The sequence below is a fragment of the Salvelinus sp. IW2-2015 genome, linkage group LG28 (genome assembly GCF_002910315.2).
Source record: "Salvelinus sp. IW2-2015 linkage group LG28, ASM291031v2, whole genome shotgun sequence".
Taxonomy (NCBI): Eukaryota; Metazoa; Chordata; class Actinopteri; order Salmoniformes; family Salmonidae; genus Salvelinus; species Salvelinus sp. IW2-2015.
The window spans coordinates 10,275,575-10,299,675 of NC_036868.1; the positions used below are offsets into that span (position 1 = coordinate 10,275,575).

General features: G+C 43.2%; 1 protein-coding gene, 1 long non-coding RNA gene and 1 pseudogene across 2 annotated transcripts in view; 1 reads left to right on the forward strand and 2 right to left on the reverse strand.

Annotated features, from left to right (window-relative positions):
• Positions 1-1,590: 1,590 nt before the first annotated feature.
• On the reverse strand, positions 1,591-22,862 carry LOC139023217 (uncharacterized). Its single transcript, XM_070435845.1, has 2 exons — positions 22,800-22,862; positions 1,591-3,067 (listed from the first exon to the last, which is right to left on the reverse strand). Exon 2 carries the CDS (start codon positions 2,977-2,979, stop codon positions 2,353-2,355), a length of 627 nt encoding a protein of 208 aa, XP_070291946.1. The 5' UTR covers positions 2,980-3,067; positions 22,800-22,862; the 3' UTR covers positions 1,591-2,352.
• On the reverse strand, positions 21,762-22,400 carry LOC111954083 (trace amine-associated receptor 1-like; annotated as a pseudogene).
• A 305-nt stretch (positions 22,863-23,167) lies between the features above and the next one.
• The window catches only part of LOC139023226 (uncharacterized), a 1,859-nt gene continuing 925 nt past the window's right edge, over positions 23,168-24,101 (forward strand). Inside the window, exon 1 of the long non-coding RNA XR_011474366.1 lies at positions 23,168-23,524. This is a non-coding gene — a long non-coding RNA (uncharacterized lncRNA). The remainder of the gene's footprint in view (positions 23,525-24,101) is intronic.

Sequence of the window (24,101 nt, forward strand, 5' to 3'; positions counted from 1 at the left end):
TGAATGGCACACATACACAATCCATGTCTCATTGACTTAAGGCTTAACAATCCTTTAACCTGTCTCCTCCCCTTCATATACACTGATTGAAGTGGAATTAAGAAGTGTCATCAATAAGTGAAATAAGGGAAATCTTATTTTGAAAGTTACATATCCTGAAAGCTTGATTGCTGACAAGCAAAACATTTTGGGAATATGTTAACAATAGACTATTGAAACAAACACCAAAAGATAGTTTTTGGGTGGAATTTTCCTTTAAGGGCTCATAAGTAAGAATTTCAAGGTAAGGTTTACCTTTTGTATTCAGTGCATGTTACAAATACGATTTGATTTTGATTTGATTTTATAAGCAGTGTCATTTTTCCCCCCTGCCTTTTCTTCACCTGACAGTTGGATGCCCATCTGACACTGGCCCATCGAAACAACACCTAAACTATATCCAAACTAATTTCACACATATGATAATAGTGGTAGCTTAAAGACAAGATTACATTTACAATAGTCTGATGGGTGACTATATTATCAATTGGCTTGTGAATGAAGAAACATGACGAACAGCGCAGTGTGTAATTAACAAATATGGGAACAGAGCTTACCAAAAATCTACTTTTTCAAATCAACCTACAGTGGTTAATGCAGGTCAGATGTTTTGATTTGTAAAACCTATGGGAAAGAGCAGATTGTAAGGTTTCTAAAACACCTACATTTCTAAAACTATTCTATTTCAAATGTAGATTTTGTTGTTGTTGCTGAATAACAGCAATTCCATGCGTCCATGAGTTCCACACGCGAGGGGGGTGGGGTTAGTAGGCCCAATGATTCTGGTATACAGGAGGGCCAATGGAGGCCCTTCACCTTTAATGATGATGCCATTCCCAAAGGTGTCTCGCCACCCAGAAGGTGTTGCTAAACAATAGCGGTGATGTCATTTTTGGCAGTTTGTACTCATTTAGGCTCTGATCATGCATCTTTAAAGGGGAAATCTTTGATTAAAAAAACAACACCCCGCCACTTGTTTTGGAAAACTGAGGGATGACGCTGTAAAAATGTAACCACTCTTCAATTTATAAACTAAGCTATGAATGCAAGGACTGAGCATCAATGAGATCAAAATGATAGTTTGAAATTAAATTGAGCTGAACCCCTTCTTGATATGCCACACCTGTCAGATGGATGGATTATCTTGGCAAAGGAGATATGCTCAATAACAGGGATGTAATCAAATTTATGCACAACATTTGAGATAAATAAGCTTTTTGTGCATATGGAAAATGTCTGGGATCTTTTATTTCAGCTCATGAACACCCTAACCCTAGCTTCATGTCCATTCTAACTCTAGCCATAACCCTAACCCTAACACTAACACTAGAATGGTATTAATATGTCCCTACAGCTGTAATGGTAACACCAACCCTCAACCCTAACCATAACCCTACCCTTGTTGCAGATGAACCAAAAGCTCAATCATGTATAATACAGTATATTAAAATATAGGTCAATTTACATCAAGAACATGGACAGTTATGCGTCTTGAACATCTTCATATTAGTTTAAACAGATTATATTTGTGCTCATATCATATAGCCCACTGAAGAAAGGTTAAAGATGGGAAAACAAATAGGAATATCAAACATCTGAGGTATGAAAATGTGATCAAACCTACATTTTACATTTGAGTAATTTAGCAGATGCTCTTATCCAGAGTGACAATTAGTGGAAATTCATCGAAAAACAAGGCTATTAAAACATTTGCCATTTCCCCAGTCATTCAATAACGTAATCAGTGCAAACGTACTACACACCTTGTTTGCATCTCAGATACAGATGGAAATCACAATGTAGAGACATGAACCAAAAACAGGTAAACATTTATATGTAACTCATTTGTAAAAGAGAAAGTATAATTATCACAATCTATCCTAGATTATGGGACAGTTTCACAGACCCAGATTTAATGAATCTGTCACGGCCATCAAAAGAAGTAGAGCAAGGTGCAGCGTGGTGAGCATTCATATTCCTTTATTTAAGTGAATACGCCGACAAAACAATAAACACTACAAAATAAACCGTGAAGCTAAAGGCTATGTGCCATAAACAAAGTCAACTTCCCACAAAGACAGGTGGGAAAAAGGGCTACCTAAGTATGGTTCTCAATCAGAGTCAACGATAGACAGCTGTCCCTGATTGAGAACCCTACCCGGCAAAAACATAGAAATACAAATAATAGAACATAGAATACCCACCCCAACTCACACCCTGACCAAATCAAAATAGAGACATAAAAGGATCTCTAAGGTCAGGGCGTGACAGTACCCCCCCCAAAGGTGTGGACTCCGGCCGCAGAACCTAAACCTATAGGGGAGGGTCTGAGTGGGCATCTATCCGCGGTGGCGGCTCAGGTGCGGGACGCAGACCCCGCTCCACCACTGGCTCACCCCACTTAGGTGGCACCTCTGGTGCGGGGACCCTTGTCGCCGACCCCGGACTGGGGACCGTCGCTGCGGGCCCCGGACTGAACACTCTCGTTGCGGGCCCCGGACTGGGCACCGTCGCTGGGGGCCCCGGACTGGGTACCGTCGCTGGGGGCCCCGGACTGGGTACCGTCGCTGGGGGCTCCGGACTAGAGACCGTCGCTGGGGGCTCCGGACTGGAGACCGTCGCTGGGGGCTCCGGACTGGAGACCGTCGCTGGGGGCTCCGGCCTGGGGACCGTCGCTGGAGGCTCCGGACTGGAGACCGTCGCTGGTGGCTCCGGACTGGAGACCGTCGCTGGTGGCTCCGGACTGGAGGCCGTCGCTGGAGGCTTGCCATGGATCATCGCTGGAGGCTTCGTGCCATGGATCATCACTGGAGGCTTCGTGCCATGGATCATCACTGGAGGCTTCTTGCCATGGACCATCACTGGAGGCCTCGTGCCATGGATCATCACTGGGGGCTTCGTGCCATGGATCATCACTAGAGGCTTCTTGCCATGGATCATCACTGGAGGCTTCTTGCCATGGATTATCACTGGATTGAGGAGACGTATGGGCAGTCTGGTACTTGGTGCTGCCACAGGGCTCACCAGGCTGGGGAGACATACAGGAGGATTAGTTATGGGCGCAGGCACAGGACTCACCAGGCTGGAGAGACATACAGGAGGCCCTGTCCTTGGCAGAGGCACCGGATACACTGGGCCATGGAGGCGCACTGGAGGTCTCGAGCTTGGAGCCTGCACAACCCGTCCTGGCTGGGTGGTTATCTTCACCCTGCAAATGCGGGGCGCTGGCACAGGACGCACTGGGCTGTGCAGACGTACCGGAGACACAGTGCGCAGAGCCGGCGCAGGATATACTGGGCCGAGGAGACGCACTGGAGGTCTGGAGAGCAGGGCTGGCACAACCCGTCCTTTTACCGACTGTAATATAACTTTTTAAACCTTTCGTCCGTACTTTCTGCTGGACCTGCCCGCGCGTCGTGAGCTTGGAAAGTGTACTAAACGCTAGAAAAACAGGGAGGCTGGATGCGTCCTGGCTGGATGCTCACCCTAGCCCAGCAGATGCGGGGAGCTGGAATGTAGCGCACCGGGCTAAGAACGCGTACTGGAGACACTGTACGCTCCACCGCATAACACGGTGCCTGACCAGTACGACGCTCGCCACGGTAAGCAGGGGGAGTTGGCTCAGGTCTCCAACCTGATTCAGCCAAACTCCCCGTGTGCCTCTCGAGCTTCCTTGCTAGCCGTGTTCCCTCGTAATGCTGCCGCTCTGCTTTCGCTGCCTCCAGTTCCTCCCGTGGACGGCGATACTCCCCAGCCTGCCTCCAGGGTCCCTTACCGTCCAGGATTTCCTCCCAAGTCCATTAATCCTGAACATGCTGCTCCTCCTTACCACGCTGCTTGGTCCGTTGGTGGTGGGAAGTTCTGTCACGGCCGTCAAAAGAAGTAGACCAAGGTGCAGCGTGGTAGGCATACATATTCCTTTATTTAAGTGAATACCCTGACAAAACAATAAACACTACAAAACAAACTGTGAAGCTAAAGGCTATGTGCCATAAACAAAGTCAACTTCCCACAAAGACAGGTGGGAAAAAGGGCTACCTAAGTATGGTTCTCAATCAGAGACAACGATAGATAGTCCGGAGCTGTCCCTGATTGAGAACCCTACCTAGCCAAAACATAGAAATACAAATAATAGAACATAGAATACCCACCCCAACTCACACCCTGACCAAACCAAAATAGAGACATAAAAAGGATCTCTAAGGTCAGGGCGTGACAAAATCCAGGTGTGGATTTAATTTGGGTTTATAAACCTTCAACTAAAAATGGGATTTTATAAACAAAATTCAATATTGCCCCTTTAATAACCTTGGATTAAGCAATATGGTATGTGATACATTTTTTTGATGAAGATTATTAACCAACAATCCAGGAATACTTTAGGCCAAAGTATCATGACAGTAAATACATTAAATACAACATAGTCCTGGGACGCTTATAAGAAATCCCGCTATGCCCTCAGATGAACCATCAAACAAGCAAAGTGTGAATACAGGATTAAGATTGAATCGGAATACACCTAATACACCGACGCAGGGTTTCAAAACTATTACGGACTACAAAGGGAAACCCAGATGCGAGCTGTCCAGTGACGTGAGCCTACCAGACGAGCTAAATGCCTTTTATGCTCGCTTCGAGGCAAGCAACACTGAAGCATGCACGAGAGCACCAGCTGCTCTCGGTAGCCGATGTGAACAAAACCTTTAAACAGGTCAACATTCACAAAGCCGCTGGGCCAGACGGATTACCAGGACGTGTACTCAAAGCATGCGCGGACCAACTGGCAAGTGTCTTCACTGATATTTTTAAACTCTCCCTGACCAAGTCTGTAATACCTACATGTTTCAAGCAGACCACCATAGTCCCTGTGCCCAAGGAAGCGGCGAAGGTAACCTGCCTAAATGATTACCGCCCCGTGGCACTCACGTCAGTAGCCATGAAGTGCTTTGAAAGGCTGGTCATGGCTCACATCAACAGCATCCTCCCAGACACCCTAGACCCACTCCAATTCGCATACCGCCCCCAACAGATCCACAGATGATGCAATCTCAATTGCACTTCACACTGACCTTTCTCACCTGGACAAAAGGAACACCTATGTGAGAACGCTGTTCATTGACTACAGCTCAGCATTCAACACCATACTGCAACTAGATCCTGGACTTCCTGACGGGCCGCCCCCAGGTGGTAAGACTAGGCAACAACACGTCTGCCACTCTGATCCTCAACACTGGGGCCCCTCAGGGGTGTGTACTTAGTCCCCTCCTGTACTCCCTTTTCACCCAAGACTTCGTGGCCAAACACAACTCCAACACCATCATTAAGTTTGCTGATGACACAACAGTGGTAGGCCTGATCACCGACAACGATGAGATGGTCTATAGGGAGGAGGTCAGAGACCTGGCAGTGTGGTGCCAGGACAACAACCTCTCCCTCAATGTGAGCTAGACAAAGGAGCTGATCGTGGACTACAGGAAAAGGCAGGCCGAACAGACCCTCATTAACATTGACGGAGCTGTAGTAGAGCGGGTCGAGAGTCTCAAGTTCCTTGGTGTCCACATCGCCAACGAACTATCATGGGCCAAACATACCAAGACAGTCGCGAAGAGGGCACAACAAAACCTTTTCCCCCTCAGGAGACTGAAAAGATTTGACATGTCTCCCCAGATCCTTAACTTCTTTGGGGTAGGGGGCAGTATTTTCACGTCCGGATGAAAAGAATGCCCAGAGTAAACGGCCTGCTACAAAGCCATAAAGCTAGAATATGCATATTATTAGTAGATTTGGATAGAAAACACTATGAAGTTTCTAAAACTGTTTGAATGATGTCTGTGAGTATAACAGAACTCATCAGGCAGGCAAAAACCTGAGAAAAAATCCAACCAGGAATTGAAAAATCTGAGGTTGGTCGATTTTCAACTCAGCTCTTATTGAAGATACAGTGGGATATTGGTAATGTTGCACTTCCTAAGGCTTCCACTAGATGTCAACAGTCGTTAGAACCTTGTCTGATGCCTCTACTGATTAGTGGGGCCGAAGGAGAGAGGAATGAGTCAGGTCTGCCATGACCTGAACATGCTCTGACCATGGCGTTCACGTGAGAGCGAGCTCTGTTCCATCGCAATTCTGAAGACACAGGAATACTCCGGTTGGAACATTATTGAAGAATTATGTTAAAAACATCCTAAAGATTGATTCGATACTTCGTTTGTCATGTTTTTACCGACTGTAATATAACTTTTTAAACCTTTCGTCCGTACTTTCTGCTGGACCTGCCCGCGCGTCGTGAGCTTGGAAAGTGTACTAAACGCTAGAAAAACAGGGAGGAATTTGGACATAAATGATGGACATTATCGAACAAAACAAACATTTATTGTGGAACTGGGATTCCTGGGAGTGCATTCTGATGAAGATCATCAAAGGTAAGTGATGTTTATATTGTTACTTCTGACTTCTGTTGACTGCATAATATGGCGGCTATATTTGTGTCTTGATTGGGCTCTGAGCACCGACTCAGATTATTGCATGGTTTGCTTTTTTTGTAAAGCTTTTTGAAATCTGACAAAGCGGTTGCATTAAGGAGAAGTGCATCTAAAATTCCATGCATACAGTTGTATCTTTTAGCAATGTTTATTATGAGTATTCCTGTAAATGGATGTGGCTCTCTGCAAAATCAAAGGATGTTTTGTGACTTCTGAACGTAAGGCGCCAATGTAAACTCAGATTTTTGGATATAAATATGAACTTTACCGAACAAAACATACATGTATTGTGTAACATGAGTCCTATGAGTGTCATCTGATGAAGATCATCAAAGGTGATTAATTTTATCTATATTTCTGCTTTTTGTGAATCCTCTCTTTGGCTGGAAAAATGGCTGGTTTATTCTGTGAATAGGCACTCACCTAACATAATCGTTTGGTTTGCTTTCGTCGTAAAGCTTTTTTGAAATCGAACACTGTGGCTGGATTACAACAAGTGTATCTTTAAAATGGTGTAAAATACATGTATGTTTGAGGATTTTTCATTTGGGATTTCTGTTGTTTTGAATTTGGCGCCCTGCACTTTCACTGGCTGTTGAAGAGGTGGGACGCTAATGTCTCACGTACCCTAGAGAGGTTATAAAGGTTCTACAGATGCACCATCAAGAGCATCCTGACCGGTTGCATCACCGCCTGGTATGGCAACTGCTCGGCATCTGACCGTAAGGCGCTACAGAGGGTGGTGCAAACGGCCCAGTCCATCACTGGGGCCAAGCTTCCTGCCATCCAGGACCTATATAATAGACACTGTCAGAGGAAAGCCCATAAACTGGAGACTCCAGTCACCGAAGTTATAGACTGTTTTCCTGCTACTACACAGCAAGCGTTACCGGAGCGCTAAGTCTAGGACCAAAAGGCTCCTTAACAGCTTCTACCCCCAAGCCATAAGACTGCTGGACAGTTAATAAAATCGCCACCGGACAATTTACATTGTACATTGTAAATCCCTTTTCTACACTGCTGCTACTCACTGTTGATTATCTATGCATAGTCACTTCCCCCTACCTACATTTACAAATGACCTCAACTAACCTGTACCCCCACAAACTGACTCGGTACAGTTACCCCCTGTATATAGCCTCGTTATTGTTTTTCTTATTGTGTTACTTTTTATAATTTTTAAAAACTTTTCCACTGCATTTCAGCCCTGCCAAAAAAGGACCAGCTGACATCCTGTCAGTGATTCTCTCGTTAACCTCTCTTGAGTAGGGGGCAGCCCAAAGTAAACTGCCTGTTACTCCTGCCCAGAAGGATATGCATATAATTTGTAGATTTGGATAGAAAACACTCTAAAGTTCCTAAAACTGTTAAAATAATGTCTGTGAGTATAACAGAACTGATATGGCAGGCGAAACCCCGAGGACAAACCATCCAGGGAATTTTGTTTTTGAGGTCATGGGATTTTCCAATAGGTTTCTATGGGATACCCTTATTATTAGGAACCTGGTTGCAGTTCCTATGGCTTCCACTAGATGTCAACAGTCGTTAGAAATTGTTCGATGTTTATCTTTTGAGAAATGAAGAAGTAGTCCTATTCATTGTAAGTTTCACTCCAGGTGGACTCTACTGTTTTGGTGCGCGTGAACTGGGGCACACTTCACGTTGTTTTTATCCGGTATTAGAAAGTTTATTCCGTCTTAAATTTTAGCGATTATTTACATTTTAGGGTTCCTGAGGTTGGATTAGGAACGTTGTTTGAAATGTTTGGACCAAGTTTACAGGTAACTTATTAGATACTTTGTAGGCATGTTGGGCGAGTTGAAACCGGTGTATTTCTGAATCAAACGCGCCAAATAAATGGAAATTTTTGGGACATAAAGAAGGACATTATCGAACAAAAGGACCATTTGTGATGTTTCTGGGACATTTTGGAGTGCCAAAGGAAGAAGATCTTCAAAGGTAAGGCATTAATTATATCGCTATTTCTGACTTTTGTGGCGCACCTGCTTGATTGAAATATGATTTTCATGTGTTTGTATGCGGGGTGCTGGCCTCAGATAATCGCATGCTTTGCTTTCGCTGTAAAGCCTTTTTGAAATCTGACACAGCGGCTGGATTAACAAGAAATTTAGCCTTATTTTGATGTGTAACACATATTTTCAAGAATGTTAAATATTTGAATTTGGTATTTTTGAATTTCGCGCTCTGCAATTTCACTGGATGTTGGCCAGGACGCTACCGTCCCACCCGCCCATAAGAAGTTAATTAACACAGGTGTGAGTGTTGACGAGGACAAGGCTGGAGATCACTCTATCATGCTGATTGAGTTCGAATAACAGACTGGAAGCTTCAAAAGGAGGGTGGTGCTTGGAATCATTGTTCTTCCTCTGTCCAGCATGGTTACCTGCAAGGAAACACGTGTCGTCATCATTGCTTTGCACAAAAAGGGCTTCACAGGCAAGGATATTGCTGCCAGTAAGATTGCACCTAAATCATCCATTTATCGGATCATCAAGAACTTTAAGGAGAGCGGTTCAATTGTTGTGAAGAAGGCCTCAGGGTGCCCAAGAAAGTCCACCAAGCGCCAGGACCGTCTCCTAAAGTTGATTCAGCTGCGGGATCGGGGCACCACGAGTGCAGAGCTTGCTCAGGAATGGCAGCAGGCAGGTGTGAGTGCATCTGCACGCACAGTGAGGCGAAGACTTCTGGAGGATGGCCTGGTGTCAAGAAGGGCAGCAAAGAAGCCACTTCTCTACAGGAAAAACATCAGGGACAGACTGATATTCTGCATAAGGTACAGGGATTGGACTGCTGAGGACTGGGGTAAAGTCATTTTCTCTGATGAATCCCCTTTACGATTGTTTGGGGCATCCGGAAAAAAGCTTGTCCGGAGAAGACAAGGTGAGCACTACCATCAGTCCTGTGTCATGGAAACAGTAAAGCATCCTGAGACCATTCATGTGTGGGGTTGCTTCTCAGCCAAGGGAGTGGGCTCACTCACAATTCTGCCTAAGAACACAGCCATGAATGAAGAATGGTACCAACACATCCTCCGAGCGCAACTTCTCCCAACCATCCAGGAACAGTTTGGTGATGAGCAATGCCTTTCCAGCATGATGGAGCACTTTGCCATAAGGCAAAAGTGATAACTAAGTGGCTCGGGGAACAAAACATCGATTTTCTGGGTCCATGGCCAGGAACCTTAATCCCATTGAGAGCTTGTGGTCAATCCTCAAGAGGCGGGTGGACAAACAAAACCCCCCAAATTCTAACAAACTCCAAGCATTGATTATGCAAGAATGGGCTGCCATCAGTCAGGATGTGGCCCAGAAGTTAAGTGATAGCATGCCAGGGCGGATTGCAGAGGTCTTGAAAAGGGTCAACACTGCAAATATTGACTCTTTGCATCAACTTCATGTAATTGTCATTAAAAGCCTTTGACATTTATGAAATGCTTGTAATTATACTTCAGTATTCGATAGTAACATCTGACAAAAAATATCTAAAGAGACTGAAGCAGCAAACTTTGTGGAAATGAATATTTGTGTCATTTTCAAAACTTTTTGGCCACGACTGTATACAGTGATAGAGTGAGGATTGGAACCAGGCGTGTGTAAAGATGACGAGACAAGTCCGGGGTTGATGAGTGAAGGGCGTTTGCCAGCAGTAGGTTCGGCAGCAGTTAGAAGGCCGGAGACGCCGAATGCCTGAGCTGGACAGGAGGGGGAGCCAAAGCGGCACCTTGGGGACAACCTCTGAGATGCGGTGCGGGTCAGTCGGGACGATGCCTGTGGGAGTCCCGAATGAGAGAACCATCCAGGATGTCTTGCGCCGGAAACCCAGCACCGCTCTTCGGGACCGTGCCCCTCCCAGTCGACCAGGTTATGGAGAAGCCCCGCACGATGCCGTGAGCCCAACAGGCTGCAGACTGAGTACGCCAGGGCCCCCTCGACGTCCAAGGGAGGGGGAGATGCATCATGGGGTCCAGCACTAGCCAAGGGACCAGCTGCCACCGGCCTGAGGAAAGACACATGAAATGAGGGTGCGATACAGTAATTGACGGGGAGCTGTAATCTGTACGTCACCTCATTGTCTCTACCCAGGACTTTCAACGGCCCCACAAACCGTGGACTCAGCTTCCGGCAGGGCAATCGGAGGTGCAGGTCCTTCGTAGAAAGCCAGACGCTGTCACAGAGGTGAAAGACCGGGGCCACACTGCAATGACGATCGGCCTGCGCCTTCTGCCGGAGGACGACGCGCTGGAGACGGGTGTGCACGGTGTTCCATAACTCATCGGCGGAACCAAGCGCCTGAACCAATCATTTACCGCAGGAGCCTCGATCTGACTCCGGTGCCAGGGTGCCAGGGCCGGCTGATAGCCTAGAACACACTGAAAGGGTTTGAGGTTAGTGGAGGAGTGACGGGGGAAGTTCTGTGCAGCCCACTCCCCCGGCCGGTCCTGACAGTAACTACGAAGGTAACTACCCAGTTCCTGATTTACCCTTTCCACCTGCCCATTTGATTGGGGACGGTACCCGGAGGTGAGACTGACCGTGACCCCCAGTCGTTCCATGAAGGCCTTCCAGATACAGGAGATGAACTGAGGACCATGGTCAGACACGATGTCCTCCGGGATCCTGTAGTGCCAGAAGACGTGAGAGAAGAGAGCCTCCATGGTCTGCAGGGCCGGATGTAGACCAGGCAGAGGAATCAAACGACAGGCGTTTGGAAAACCACTCCACAATGACCAGGATGGTGGTGCCCCTCCAAGGGGGGAAGGTCTGTGACAAAATCCATGGAGAGTTGGGACCAAGGTCATTGTGGAACCGGCAGCGGGTGGAGTTTGCCATAGGGGAAGTGTCTAGCTCTGCGCGCAGGTGGAGCAGGAAGAGACGTAAACCCGGACGTCCCAGGCCAAGGTGGGCCACCAGTACTTGGCGGAGAGACAGTCGATAGTATGGGCTATACCCGGGTGCCCCAACACAGGTGCTGTGTGTGCCCAGGCGAGGAGACAGTACCGCACATCAGAGGGCACGTAGATACACCCCTCAGGACAGTGGGCAGGTGAGGGCTCAATGCAGGACAGGGGAATAATGGGTGTCACTTTCTCCATCCGATCCTCTGTGTCATGCACCCGGGACAACGCATCGGCCTTAACATTCTTTGATCCTGGCCGGTAGGAGAGGGTAAAGTCAAACCTGGCGAAGAATAGGGCCCACCTGTCCTGACATGGGTTCAGCCTCGTCTCTGCTCAAATGTACTCCAAGTTCCTGTGGTCCGTCCAGACAAGGAATGGGTGTTTATCACCCTCCAGCCAGTGCCACCATGCTTTCAGCGCCTTCTTGACGGCCAACAACTCACGATAGACTGAAGAGTTTCAGAAGAAAGTGCTTTGTTTCTGGCCGTTTTGAGCCTGTAATCGAACCCACAAATGATGATGCTCCAGATACTCAATTAGTCTAAAAAGGCCAGTTTTATTGCTTCTTTAATCAGAACAACAGTTTTCAGCTGTGCTAACATAATTGCAAAAGGATTTTCTAATGATCAATTAGCCTTTTAAAAGGATAAACTTGGATTAGCTAACACAACGTGTCAACAACGTGAACACAGGAGTGATGCTTGCTGTTAATGGGCCTCTGCACGCCTATGTAGATATTCCATAAAAAATCAGACGTTTCCAGCTACTATAGTCATTTACAACATTAACAATGTCTAAACTGTATTTCTGATCAATTTGATGCTACTTTAATGGATAAAAAATGTGCTTTTCTTTAAAAAACAAGGACATTTCTAAGTGACCGGTAGCGTAGTTAAAAACAGCATGACTATTTAGTTCAACACATAATTACTATTTAGTTCACAACAGCATGACTATTTCATTTAAGACAGCATGAATATTTATTTAACACAGCATTTTTTTTGTGTGACCAACTTTTAATTTAGTTTAGTAAAAAAAAATCTGAGAGGGGGTTACAGGTACAAAAACAATCAAAGAAATGCGCACAAAGATAACCCCAACCTATTCCCCTCTCAGTCCCACTAGGAAACCATGTTTCCCACCCGCCTAATCGAAAAGTGTCTGGTTTGAACCCCGAGCTGACTCGGCGAAAAGTCTATTGATGTGGCCTTGAGCAAGGCACTTAACCATAATTGCTCCTCTAACTCTCTGAGTGTCTGCTAAATTACTAAAAGGTAAATTTAGTCAAGTATATTTGTTCAGGTCTCAATTGTTCCTTGACTAGCACCATTCAATTCTAATCTTATAACTTCTAACAGTAACTGTGTCCACTGGATATGAGAGAGTGAGGTAGTTGCCATCTGAGAGCCAAAACATTTTTCACAGCAGTGCTGCCTGCCAGCAGTAATCTTCTCTGATTGAGATTCAAGGGGCTATATTCGCTAAGTAACATAATAGATGCAAAGCACTGAATATTTAAATTCATGCACTTCAAAATGAATTGTGTAACTTTACCCCAGAAGCATTTAACTACAGGGCACTCCCACATCATATGAAGGAATGTGCATATCTGATTTAGGGGACACAGTGAACAGTTGGGAGTTGGGGTCAATTTCATCATAAAACGTTTAGTAGGTGCTAAATACAGTCTGTGAACAAACTTAAATTGTATAAATTGACGGATCGGGTTACGGGATGCCGAGGTCATATTTTTCCATACTCTCTTCCAAACAACATATTCTGAGCTGGCCATTGAAAACATATGGTCCACAGATCTAATTGAATCTGAAGGGTTGTACATTTTCAATGGCCAGCTCAGAATATGTTGTTTATATATTATAGAGATGAGTCCTTTCGGGAGCCCAGATAATGTCTTTATAAATCCCATCATTGGATGGTTCGGTAGTTGGGTTTCCCAAGGGACTCCATAGGCCAGCATACCTGACCTAAGTCATAAATATAGTGTAGTGGATTTTTACTGTGTCTCTTTCTGCTTACAGTGTCTCACACTTGTCATACATATTTGACCTTTTGCATACTTAGAAATGCGCCTGTTGTAGACAGACAGGGTGTCTGAGGTTTGCTCTCACAAGGTTGGCTCGGCAGACGTGGAACAGGCTGAACGCCCAGACTCTGTGGTTGCCATGTATTCTTCTGGGCAGCCACTCTCTGGGAGCAAACACTTTGCTGAGAAAGAACACACTTGGCTATCTTTGTGTAACCCGTTGTGATAGTATAAATATGCTGAGGGGTAAGTACCTCAGAGCTTCTGACTAACTTGTACTGTGAAGTGCTGTTTGTAATCTTTCCGCTGGCGTGAATAAACATAAATTAATTTAATCTTGACTTTAGGGTCCTTAGTGGAAATTTCCACGACAACAGAAAAAAGGAGTTGCCTGGTAATGTGTATGTATTTTTCAAATCTTGGAATAGTCTCATACCATTACAGTCCATGATGTCAGTAAGGGTATGGATTCCACATTTGGACCATTCGGGGGATACCAAAGGCCGCCCTCCAGAGTGCAAGGCAGGCATTATTGTGTAATATTGTAGTATTGGTATGCCATTTTTATCAGGTTTCAGGTAAGACCCAAGTGCAGACTGTGTTGAAGTAACAGTGTTTATTGTAACCACCGGCGCAGGCATACGGCAGGTCAAGGCAGGCAGGGGTCGATAATCCAGAGTAGTGGGGCCAAGGTACAAGATGGCAGGCAGGTTCAGAGTCAGGACAGGCAAGGGTCAAAACCAGGAGGATGAGAAAAAGAGAGACTGGGGAAAAGCAGGAGCTGAGACAAAACACTGGTTGACTTGAACAAACAAGACAAACTGGCAAAAGACAGACAGAAAACACAGGTATAAATACACAGGGGATAATGGGGAAAATGGGCAACACCTGGAGGGGGGTGGAGACAAGCACAAAGACAGGTGAAACAGATCAGGGCGTGACAATTATGATTCCCAGTTACATTGTTTTTCAATTTTGCACCAAATAAAAATTGTGTGAGCAATAATAGGACCAAAGCGTAGTTTACATTATTTAAGGGATATCTCAGTGAAGACCACCTCTTCCAGGACAATAGGAGACACCATATTTCTCTCTATACTCAGCCAGGGAAATCTATACTCAAAATGGGAAATGATTGGGATCCCATAAGTACAGATGGAGTCCTTCATTGGGTTCTTGAGAGGCAGCAGGGCTGATTTGCTTAGATACAATTTTATAACTTGAGATTAAGCTGAATTTATCTATGATCTTCAATATGTTTGGGAGCAATTGAGATACATTGTATAAATATTGTAAAATTTTATCTGCATATAATGAGATGAAGTGATCCGTAGATTTGAGGGAAATTGCTGTTATTTCATTCGATTGACGAATTGTCTGGGCCAGGGGTTCCATGGATAAGAAGAATAGCAAAGATGAAAATAGATCGCTTTGTCAGCTGCTTCTAATGATTCTGAATGGATCAGATATTGTTTGTTATAACTATGGCTGAGGGATTGGCATATAGTGTTTCAATCATATTAATGAAATTGGAGCCAATTCCCATATGTTCCAAGACAGACCAGAGATATGACAATTCTAGTCTATCAAAAGCTTTTTCTGCATCGAGAGATAATACAGCACAAGGAGCTGTTGTTTCTGATGAAGCATCTAAGATATATAATAGCTGATGGAGGTTATCCGAGGATAAACGCTTTTTAACAAACCCGCTTTGGTCCGTGTGGACCAATTTGGGTAAGTAAGTCTCAAGACAGGATGAAAACATTTTGGAAAACAAAATGTGTTAATAAAAGATTGGGGGTGATATTAGTGCTGTATTCACATCTTTCCAAAAGTAACCTTTATAAATGGCTGTATTAATCATTTTGAGCAGTACAAGACCTAATTGATTCCAAAATGTTAAATAGACCTCAGGAGGATTTATTTTTATTATTTAAATGCACCTTTATTTAACCAGGTAGGCCAGTTGAGAGCAAGTTCTCATTAACAACTGCGACCTGACCAAGATAAAGCAAAGCAGTGCGACAAAAATAACAACAGAGTTACACATGGGATAACCAAACGTACAGTCAATAGCACAATAGAAAAATCTATGTACAGTGTGTGCAAATGTAGTAAGATTAGGGAGGTAAGGCAATAAATAGGCCATAGAGGCGAAATAATTACAATTTAGCATTAACACTGGAGGAATAGATGTGCAGATGATGATGTGCAAGTAGAGATACTGGGGTGCAAAAGAGCAAAAAAATAGATAAAAGTAAATAACAACATGGGGATGATTTAGTTGGGTGTGCTATTTACAGATGGGCTGTGTACAGGTACAGTGATCGGTAAGCTGCTCTGACAGCTGATGCTTAAAGTTAGAGAGGGAGATATAAGTCTCCAGCTTCAGGAATTTTTGCAATTCGTTCTAGTCATTGGCAGCAGAGAACTGTAAGGAAAGGCGGCCAAAGGAGGTGTTGGCTTTGGGGATGACCAGTGGAATATACCTGCTGGAGCGCATGCTATGGGTGGGTGTTGCTATGGTGACCAGTGAGCTGAGATAAGGCGGGGCTTTACCTAGCAAAGACTTATAGATGACCTGGAGCCAGTGGGTTTGGCAACGAATATGTAGCGAGGGCCAGCCAACGAGCGCATACAGGTCGCAGTGGTGGGTAGTATATGGGGCTTTGGTGACAAAACGGATGGCACTGTGATAGACTACATCCAATTTGCTGAGTAGAGTGTTGGAGGCTATTTTGTAAATGACATCGCCGAAGTCAAGGATGGGTAGGATAGTCAGTTTTACAAGGGTATGTTTGGCAGCATGAGTGAAGGAGGCTTTATTGCGAATAGGAAGCCGATTCTTGATTTAGTTTTGGATTGGAGATGCTTAATGTGAGTCTGGAAGGAGAGTTTACAGTCTAACCAGACACCTAGGTATTTGTAGTTGTGTCCACATATTCTAAGTCAGAACCGTCCAGAGTAGTAATGCTGTTTGGGCGGGCGGGTGCGGGCAGCAATCGGTTGAAGAGCATGCATGTCACGCTTGTTGAAATGAGTGGACCAAGGCGCAGCGTGCGTAGAGTTCCATATTATATTTAATAGTGAAACTTACAACCAAAACTACAAAGAATATAACAAACGTGCAGTTTTGCAGTGCTCAAGGCAACTATATAAAAACAAGATCCCACAAACAACAGGTGGGAAAAGGCTGCCTAAATATGATCCCCAATCAGAGACAACGATAGACAGCTTCCTCTGATTGGGAACCATACCAGGCCAACATAGAAAAGGAAAAACTAGACTACCTACCCGAGTCACACCCTGACCTAACCAAAAGAGAGAAATAAAAGGTTCTCTAAGGTCAGGGAGTGACAGTACCCCCCCCCCCAAAAGTGCGAACTCTCTGGTGCGGGGATCATCGCCGGATGCGTCGGACCGTGGATCGTCGTCGGAGGCTCCGGACCGTGGATCGTCGCCAGGGACTCCGGACCGTGGGTTGTCGCCGGAGGAACCGGACCGTGGATCGTCGCCGGAGGAACCGGACCGTGGATCGTCGCCGGAGGAACCGGACCGTGGATCGTCGCCGGAGGAACCGGACCGTAAATCGTCGCCAGGGAATCCGGACTGTAGATCGTCGCCGGGGACTCCGGACCGTAGATCGTCGCCGGGGACTCCGGACCGTAGATCGTCACCGGGATCTCCTTGACCGTAGATTGTCGCCGGAGACTCCGGACTGGTAAACTCTCGCTGAAGGCTCCGGACTGGGAACCCCCGCTGGAGGCTCCGGACTGTGGATCGTCTCTGGAGGCTCCGGGCCATGGATCATCACTGGAGGCTCCGGGCCATGGATCATCACTGGAGGCAAATTACGTCATAAAGGAAAACGTCCCTAGTGGACAGAACAGATATGACAGCTGGTTACACAAAGAAAAGGGGGCTGGGTTTGAGTGAAAGAGCGGGAAGACTGAGGAACAAAGGGAGAAGCGATGTCTCTATCGTAAATACAGTATCTTATGCATTCTAAATTACCGCCCATTTGGAAAGGGAAAATGCAATAAATATTTACTCTGAGCTGCGCTTCGGTAGGTTGGTGGTAGATGGAAGGCCGTGTTGCCCAACAGAGTCCTTTGTCCTATGAAGAATGTCTCTGCTAGTAAATTGGATACGTTGTAGTAACGTCATTGTGTGGTAGACGGGATACTCTGTCTGTTCTTTCCTAGCCCACGTTTGCAGCTGCTGTTGCTAACTCAACGGCTAGGAGGTATCACTTCTGTAGTGAATAAGAGTTCAAAGTTCATACCATTCGCAACCAAAGCTCACGCTGAGGTTGGCTTCGTTCTGTAGTTATCTGAACCATTCAGACATCGGATCGTCATCCTAATGTACCCGGAACAGGAGGTTACATTTTCGTCAAGGCTTTATATAGTGGAGGGAGAAGGGTGTGTTTTCATAGTTTTATAACCCATGTCTCATCACAGGGGCGGGCCACTGATTGAGCAGAGCCCTAACCTTATGAAAACCCAAATCTCTCATTTGGAAGCTAAAATTACATTTAATCTTTTCACCAATAATTTTATATTCAAACATTTAAATTGCCCAACAATTCCATGTGAATCTGATAACTCTAATGTGTAGACTTTCCACTGTAGAGTTTAGGTCATCCTATCATTGATGAGAATGTCTCAGATGACAACCGAACTGACATCATATTCATTAAGTACCAACCCATATGTTCAACTGGTCGGATTACCAAAATATGGTTCATTTCCCCCCAACTTCTGATGTTCCCAGAATCTCTATGTTAACCAAGGGATTTTCAAATGTCACATCAGTAGGGTAGAGAGAGGAAAAAGGGGGGGAGAGGTATTTATGACTGTCATAAACCTACCCCCAGGCCAACGTCATGACAGTGGAATATTTAGTCATCATCTTACCATTACCTTAAACATATAAATAATTTAGTCATTATCTTACCATTACCTTAAACATATAAATCATATGAATTTCTATCATATCACATGGTGTAACTAATCAGCTGGACACTAAATGCACATCCATCAAGTATTATGCATAATTATTGAAGAACTATGCTAATGACAGTATCAATTTAGGTTTTAAGTATTAAGGTATGCTGACTCTTTCAGTTAGAAGCATTCGATTTTGCAACCGCATACATTATTCATTATTTTGGATTTGTGTGCCCATGAAAACTGTTTTCACCCGTAACATAAGGAGACCCGAAATGTTATGTAGCAACACTGCATTTATGAGTTCTCTGTACGAAAAACTGTCCAATGTCTACTTTATCTGATTAATGGTTAATATATGATATAATAACAACTTACACTGCCATAAATGCAAGGACAGAAAAGTAATGTTTTATGTCTCATAATTTTGGACAAATCCGTCACGACATCAACCATGATAAAGGGTTAAACATAGTTTTTAAATCAACTTGTGAATTTTATTGAATATAGCTATGATTTCTCCTTATAGCTTAATGTAATGACAATAATTTTTTTTGCAGATTGTTATCAATGACTTATCAAAAGCTGATAAGCTGATCCTCACTGGTACCCTTGTTTATAGAAAGACACATGTACAATTTTTTTTTAAAGAAGAGTGTATGTGCAAGAAATGCAGTTTATAATCTAGATCTTCACAGAAATGAATCATGGCCTGTAGGCCAAGACCTCCCTGGAAGGTAAATTCAGGCGTGTGAACGGAGAGGGACAGCCATCATTTTTAAATATATATATATGTATATATACAGTGGGGCAAAAAAGTATTTAGTCAGCCACCAATTGTGCAAGTTCTCCCACTTAAAAAGATGAGAGAGGCCTGTAATTCTCATCATAGGTACACTTCAACTATGACAGACAAAATGAGAAAAAAAAATATCCAGAAAATCACATTGTAGGATTTTTAATGAATTTATTAGCAAATTATGGTGGAAAATAAGTATTTGGTCAATAACAAAAGTTTATCTCAATACTTTGTTATATACCCTTTGTTGGCAATGACAGAGGTCAAACGTTTTCTGTAAGTCTTCACAAGGTTTTCACACACTGTTGCTGGTATTTTGGCCCATTCCTCCATGCAGATCTCCTCTAGAGCAGTGATGTTTTGGGGCTGAAAAATGTGTGTGTTGTGTTTTGGAAGGTCAAGATGAGTTAACACAACATTTCATACAAAAACAACAATGTATTAGGCTCAATGTCCTATAAAACTGTGAATGTATCATCCACACAACTTCAATGATCTTACAGCCTTGGGGTTTGAGACAAATATCAGCTGCCCTCTGTCTGAAACCAGACTGACTGATACCAAGGAATACAAAGTTAACAAACATGTACAGAGATGGCTGTGGTGGTGAAACTATTATCATTATCATCAAAGTCTGTACTAGGTGAAAGTTTTGAGGTGAAGAAATACATGTAGATCCACAGCACATTAAGGTTCTATGTATGTATGTATTGTCGTAGAAATTCTACACAGGGACACGCAAAGTCAATATGAAATGAATCATTGTATATTAACAGCAAGCTAGAGAGATCACAGTTAAACTTAGATACGTAAAGTACCGGTCTGAAATGAGCTCCATCGGGGCAGTCCCGTTAGATCTCTTACATACTGCTTACAGACATGTTACATAGGCATAGTTCATAAGGTTGGTTTCGGCATGTGTCTAGCACCGTCGCCTATCTTAACTTATAGAACATATTCTGGGTGTTCCGCCAGATGGTCCTAAGGAGGGGTCATGTCCCCCCTCCCCCTCCCCCTCATTTTTTTTATTTATTTTTATTTTTTATTGAACCTTTATTTAACTAGGCAAGTCAGTTACGAACACATTCTTATTTACAATGACGGCCTACATATCTTTATCAAGCACAGGCAGGAACCAAGGATTATTTAACATTTTCAAGGCTGTCTCTTCACAGCCATCACAGCATGTATGTATACATGTACAGTATGTACTGGATATGGGATAGGAGAGGCTACAGTAACTCTCACTGGTATATTTGCTTTGGATAGACCTACTGCAGTCTCACCCATGTTCAAGTAAAATGATGTTATTAATAAATAAGGTTTTGGATTGTAATTGCTTTTGAATACTACACACCTGTGTCTGGTGTGGTTTAAGAAAAGGACTGAGAGCAAGGCACATATTTGTCACAGTTCTTTTTTTTCAGGCTTTGGACATATTTATTTTGAAAACAATTATATTATTAAAGAGTCAGGTTGAAATATTTCACCAGAAATGGTAATTCTAAACCTGCTCCTGAACCAACTGTAATAGAATGCATATACCATGGGATTAATAGTTGAATTCAAATAGCCAATCCAGATAAATGTTAAAAAGAAAAGTGGTGTGGTAGAGTAACTAATAAATGGATCAATGCTGTTGGAGACATGAAAGGGTGTCCAGAATGATAGAAATACCCACATAATGATAGCAAGTGTTTTGGTGGCCTTCTGGGATTTGCTTACAGAGTTATGATTGGTTGTACCCTGAATTGAGTGTGCCTGTCTCAGTGCTATAAGGAAAATATTTAGATAAATGCTAATCATCCCTACTCCTAGGATGTAGAATGAGATCACCGAAGCCAATGTACTCGATCATTTGATTTGAAGAAAGCACATCCTCCCTCACAGTGTCGTGGAAATATTCAGCCAATAATATTTCTCAGATACCAGAACTTGTGAATTCAAATAGACTTTATTACAAAGTAACAAGTCGAGCTGGCCCATGGACCAACTGATCTTTCCAGTCTCAGCACTCTCCTTTTATACAGTTTTACCCTTACATAACATACATAGTCCCTCCACTTTATGTAAATGATTAATACCCTTTAGCCTTTCACCACCATTATCTTTCAGTCTCACTTCTGACTTGTTTACGCCCACTTCTGACTTATTTATGCACATCTTAGATTATATTGGTGGCGTCCCCATAGTACTAATACAAAAAATAATACATACATATGTTCCAAATATATGTGCATATCTAATAGTACTTAATTAATACAAACCTACCTTCCTAATACAGGTACATGTCTAGTGGTGCCTTTAAATTATTTAATGTGCATGTCCAATGGCCTTCATAAGTCCAGGCCTATGATGCCTATAAATGATTAACCAATGTGCCTGTCCAATGGCCTTCACAAGACCAGGCATGACCCAGAACGGTTAAGCCTGTATTGACTCAGCTTTATAAATTCACATGGATTCTGCTTACATTCTGCTTACACGTGTCTAATGGTTAACCCTATATTGATTCAACTTACTACTTCTAAGAAAACAGTACAGATACTGGAAAATCCCCAAAGTACTGGAAAATCCAATGTTGACAACAGTCAACATATTGATAGTAAAACTCCTCAATGCCCAAAATATTGAGCTCCAGAAATGCTATACCAAACCCTACTGTGGCAGGAACAGCCCAGGTGAATACGATCATAATCACAACAACATGAGAAGTTATTTTAGTTCTATAATGGAGAGGGCGACACACTGCATAATATCGGTCAATAGAAATAGAAGACAAATTAAGAATGGATGCACTGCACAACATAACATCAGTGCTGCTGTGGATTTTACAGAATACATCTCCAAAATACCAGCAGCTTTCCACTAAATATACCATGCTGGAGGCATCACTAATACCCCTAAGAGTAGGTCTAACACAGCCAGAGAGAGGATGAGGTAGTTGGTTGGTTGGGGTGTGGAGCTGTTTGAAGTGAATTATGGGGATGATTACAAGAAGGTTGCCACACACTGTGAGAACAGACATTGAGCCAAGAAAGAGATAAAGTAATACTTGTATTGTTTCAGGAAAGATTGATCTTTTGCAAGACCCATTCACTGATTCAAAACATAGAAGTATATCCTCAACAATATCAGTCTTGCTGAGAATGATTCCTGGTTTCATGTTTGTGGTTGAAAGAATCATATCATTATTGTCACATTAGTTATTAATATACACTTAAACATTAACTACAGAGTATTAGTTGTAAATTAATGACATTATGCATGGTTACATTTTTTAAATTCAAATACTGAATTATAGTTGGACTTTGTTAATTATCCCATTAATTAACTGAGAAGATTGAAAAACTGCTTGTTTTTAATAAAAAAGTATTTCAACGTTCTTGATTTTCCTGATTGGATAATAAGATAATTAAGAGTACAACAACACCTTCCATCACTGGATTGATGTACATTTTCTAGCCACATCTCACATTCATCACCACAGTGCAAACATTAATGCTAAAAGTGCAAACATTAAGGCTAAGCGTCGTTTCGACTTGAAGGGAGAAAATGTACTTACTGCTAAGTGATCACTTGCTACTGTAGTCACAGGTGCAGATGTGTGAATGGTGCTGAATCAAACACATCTTCTTAGAAGAATGATAGTGTTTATATACTTTTTGGGGCATATTTTTGGCACATCCCTTTCCATGCTGCCAACCACTTGGATTAGGTTATTTATGTACATTCAATTATATATGTTTTGTTGTCACATACACTGGATAGGTGCAGTGAAATGAGTTGTTTCACAGGGTCAGCCATAGTAGTACAGTGCCCCTGGAGCAAATTATCATTAAGTGCCTTGCTCAATGGCACATCGACAGACTTTTCACCTTGTTGAACGTTGAATGGGGTGTCTAGCTTGATGTGAGAGCGAATGAGAGCTTTTGGAGTGACAGGTCCGCTCTTTTGTCAGTATTCAACTGCGCACCAGGGAACCTCACATTGTCTTCTGAAAAGCGTTAGGTATACACGACGAAATGCTCCGGCTCTGATTTTATTGGATACATATGAGAAAAACATCATAGAGTAGGATTTTCAACCGAGTTTGACCAGTTTATTCTACGTTTATTGGGACTATTGGAATTTTTCGTTCCAGGCGCAAAGATTTCTTGGACATGTGCCCTCCACATGGCTAGCCAAAGTTGCTAATTCGACAGAAGAAATGGACATTCTAAAACAAAACAACGATTTATTCTGGAACTAGGACTCCTTGCACAACATTCTGATGGAAGATCATCAAAAGTAAGAGAATATTTATGATGTTATTTCGTATTTTTGTGGTTTGTGTTGGCTCCAACAAGGCGGAGAATTGGTGAGCGCTGTCTCACAATATTGCATGCTGTATGTTGTACTAAAGTTATTTAAAAAAATCTAACACAGCGGTTTTATTAAGAACCAGTGTATCTTTCATTTGCTGTACAACATGTATTTTTTTGTAAAGTTTATGATGAGTTATTTGGTTAGATTACGTGACTGTTCAAAATATCTCCGGACAATTTGGTGCATCATGGCTACATATTCACAATGTAAAACCAGGATTTGTACCTCTAAATATGCACATTTTCAAACAAAACATAAATGTATTGTATAACATGATGTTATAAGACTGTCATCTGATGAAGTTGTTCAAGGTTAGTGATTAATTTTATCTCTATTTGTGGGTTTTGTGAAAGCTACCTTTGCGGTGAATAAATGGCGTTGTGTGTTTGGCTATTGTGGTGAGCTAATATAAATATATATTGTGTTTTCGCTGTAAAACACTTAAAAAATCGGAAATATTGGCTGGATTCACAAGATGTTTATCTTTCATATGCTGTAC